The sequence below is a fragment of the Phascolarctos cinereus genome, unplaced genomic scaffold (assembly GCF_003287225.1).
Source record: "Phascolarctos cinereus isolate Bilbo 61053 unplaced genomic scaffold, phaCin_HiC Scaffold_726;HRSCAF=1367, whole genome shotgun sequence".
Lineage (NCBI taxonomy): Eukaryota > Metazoa > Chordata > Mammalia > Diprotodontia > Phascolarctidae > Phascolarctos > Phascolarctos cinereus.
In genome coordinates this window covers 351,115,569-351,118,911 of record NW_027556098.1, presented here as the reverse complement: position 1 = coordinate 351,118,911, position 3,343 = coordinate 351,115,569, and the positions used below count along the sequence as shown (strand labels likewise).

General features: G+C 36.9%; 1 protein-coding gene across 1 annotated transcript; it reads right to left on the bottom strand.

Annotated features, from left to right (window-relative positions):
* Positions 1–304: 304 nt before the first annotated feature.
* On the bottom strand, positions 305–3,074 carry LOC110195090 (uncharacterized). The gene is made up of 4 exons (XM_020967738.1): positions 2,888–3,074; positions 2,321–2,806; positions 1,889–2,238; positions 305–466 (listed from the first exon to the last, which is right to left on the bottom strand). The coding sequence occupies exons 1-4, from the start codon at positions 3,072–3,074 to the stop codon at positions 305–307; spliced, it is 1,185 nt and encodes a 394-aa protein (XP_020823397.1).
* Between the last annotated feature and the right edge of the window lie 269 nt (positions 3,075–3,343).

Sequence of the window (3,343 nt, the reverse complement as noted above, 5' to 3'; positions counted from 1 at the left end):
CTGGGAAGATGGTGGAGTAGGCCAGAAAATTCCAATCTCTCAAGATTTTACCTCACAAAACAGATGAAATAGTGCCTCAGGACAAACATAGAGTAGTAAAAATAAACAAGAGTTGATGCAGAATAGGGGTCTCCTGGAACAATCAGAGAAGATCTGAAAAAAAATTCCTGGACCAGGTTTGGTCTCTGTGAAGAGTAAACACCTGCAGGCTAGGTCCTAGGTCCACTTAAACTACAAATGGGAAGCCTTGGGGTTAGCTGGGTTGGGAGGCTGATTCAGCCCTAGCTTGCAGGAACTTTTACCCCTAGGACAGTGAGGGGAGTTGGGTAGCTAAGCCTTGAGGATTGAGGGAACCTCTGCTGGCAAGGAACGCCAGACCCATGTGTGCTGCTGAAGGAACCAGCATGTGCCTGGTCAGTACAGAAGCAATGGGGTGGGCGATGCTGCTGGCCGTCACCCCCAGTTCCTAATGACCAATGTAAAGTACATGAAATAGAAATCTAAAGTAATCCAATATAGGAAAAAGAAACTCATCTAGATACAAAAAGTATCCTACCAAAGAGTAAATGCTGCTTGAAATAGATTTGCAGGAGGAATCTATCAGCTTTTTCATAATATATAATACTTATACTACCCATTTTTGTACAAATTGAGAATTTCAGGAAAATATTATAAATAAACACAATTCATAGCTTTACTTCTTCACAAAAATATTATAGAACTTTATTCAGATATCATTCATTATAATCAAGCTGAGTTTTCATCAGGCAGTCAAGGATAATTCAAATTTAGGGAAATAATTAAGATTATGATATTAAGAGCAAAATATCAAATATGAAAGGATTCAGATGCAGTCTTCAATAATATATAATGTATTCTAAAAATTTCACAAAATATAAGCATAGAAGAAACTTTTTGTAAAAGCATTTTATGAAATGGGGAATACACTTGATTTCTGAGTAATTAAAAGCAAAGTTTACCCCATTCCTCAGTGTTGCTTGACACAGTTACAGAAATGCTAACAACAACAACAAAACAAAAGAAACTTAGGAATTGGGGTGTAAGGGGTAGGAATAGGAGAGCTCATTAGCAGGGAGAGCAAATGTCTTATAGAAAAGACAGAGCCATGCTACCCAATTCATTCTCAGGATAGTAAAATGAACTCCACTTCAGCTGTGTGACTTCATCCATTAGTGTAAGTCCAAGGTAACACTAAGTACATTAGAGACAGCATAGTGTTTTCTTCTCAAGGCATATGGTTTAAGAGTGCAGTGTTGCTGGAAAGCAAATTTCATGAGTTTAATGTTCTTCTGAAAGAGTAGAAGGATCCATTATTAGAAACACAGATTCATTGTCTGAACTATTTGCATGCAGGGTGAATTTCATTGGTGACTGAATTTTAAGGTTGTAATTTAGGTTTGTATTTTATTCTGAATACAAATCTACCTTTAAGTGTTACATTTAATGACTATGTTGTGTAAGGGGAACTGTCATATAAAGAAGAGATAACTGATGCAAGAATTCTTTCCCAAATTCATCACACATATAAGGCTTCTCAGCCTTGTATACTGTAGTGATCTTAAATTTTTGATTTAACACTTTCCCATATTCATCACATATATAGATCTTATTTATTGTGGACTCTGTTGATTGTAAAAATATTAAATTCAGCTGAATCATGTAACTATACTTATAAAAATAGACATTTATTCATAATGCTGATTCTCTGATTATCATGAAGCATTAAATTTTGTCTGAATTATTTCACCTACTTATTAAATAAGTGGTCAAAGGTAGAGTAATTCTCCAATATGGAGTCTCTGATGGTCATGAAGTTTTGACTTTCCATCCCTTCTCACACTCATCACATATCTAGGGCTTCTCTCACGCTAATTTTATGATGTTTATAAAGATCTGACTTCCGTTTGAATCCTTTCCCACACTCATCACATATATAGGGTTTCTCTCCAGTGTGGACTCTCTGATGTTCATGAAGATTTGACTTTTTTATGAATCCTTTCCCACACTCATCACATATATAGGGCTTCTCACCTGTGTGGACTCTCTGATGTTTGTGAAGATTTGACTTTTTTATGAATCCTTTCCCACACTCATCACATACATAGAGCTTCTCTCCAGTGTGGACTCTCTGATGTTCATGAAGATTTGACTTTTTTATGAATCCTTTCCCACACTCATCACATACATAGAGCTTCTCTCCAGTGTGGACTCTCTGATGTTCATGAAGATTTGACTTTTTTATGAATCCTTTCCACACTCATCACATACATAGGGTTTCCTCCAGTGTGGACTCTCTGATGTTCATGAAGATTTGACTTTTTTATGAATCCTTTCCCACACTCATCACATACATAGAGCTTCTCTCCAGTGTGGACTCCCTGATGTTCATGAAGATTTGACTTTTTTATGAATCCTTTCTCACACTCATCACATATATAGGGTTTCCCTCCAGTGTGGACTCTCTGATGTTCATGAAGATTTGACTTTTTTATGAATCCTTTCCCACACTCATCACATACATAGAGCTTCTCTCCAGTGTGGACTCTCTGATGTTTGTGAAGATTTGACTTTTTTATGAATCCTTTCCCACACTCATCACATACATAGAGCTTCTCTCCAGTGTGGACTCTCTGATGTTCATGAAGATTTGACTTTTTTACGAATCCTTTCTCACACTCATCACATATATAGGGTTTCCCTCCAGTGTGGACTCTCTGATGTTCATGAAGATTTGACTTTTTTATGAATCCTTTCCCACACTCATCACATATATAGGGCTTCTCACCTGTGTGGACTCTCTGATGTTCATGAAGATTTGACTTTTTTATGTCCTTTCACACTATCACACATATATAGGGCTTCTCACCTGTGTGGACTCTCTGATGTTCATGAAGATTTGACTTTTTTATGAATCCTTTCCCACACTCATCACATATATAGGGTTCTCCTGTGTGGACTCTCTGATGTTCATGAAGATTTGACTTTTTTATGAATCCTTTCCCACTCATCACATATATAGGGTTTCCCTCCAGTGTGGACTCTCTGATGTTCATGAAGATTTGACTTTTTTATGAATCCTTTCCCACACTCATCACATATATAGGGCTTCTCACCTGTGTGGACTCTCTGATGTTCATGAAGATTTGACTTTTTTATGAATCCTTTCCCACACTCATCACATATATAGGGCTTCTCCAGTGTGGACTCTCTGATGTTCATGAAGATTTGACTTTTTTATGAATCCTTTCCCACACTTATCACAGTTATAGGGCTTTTCTCCAGTATGGACTTTTTGATGTTCATGAAGATTTGACCTTTTAAT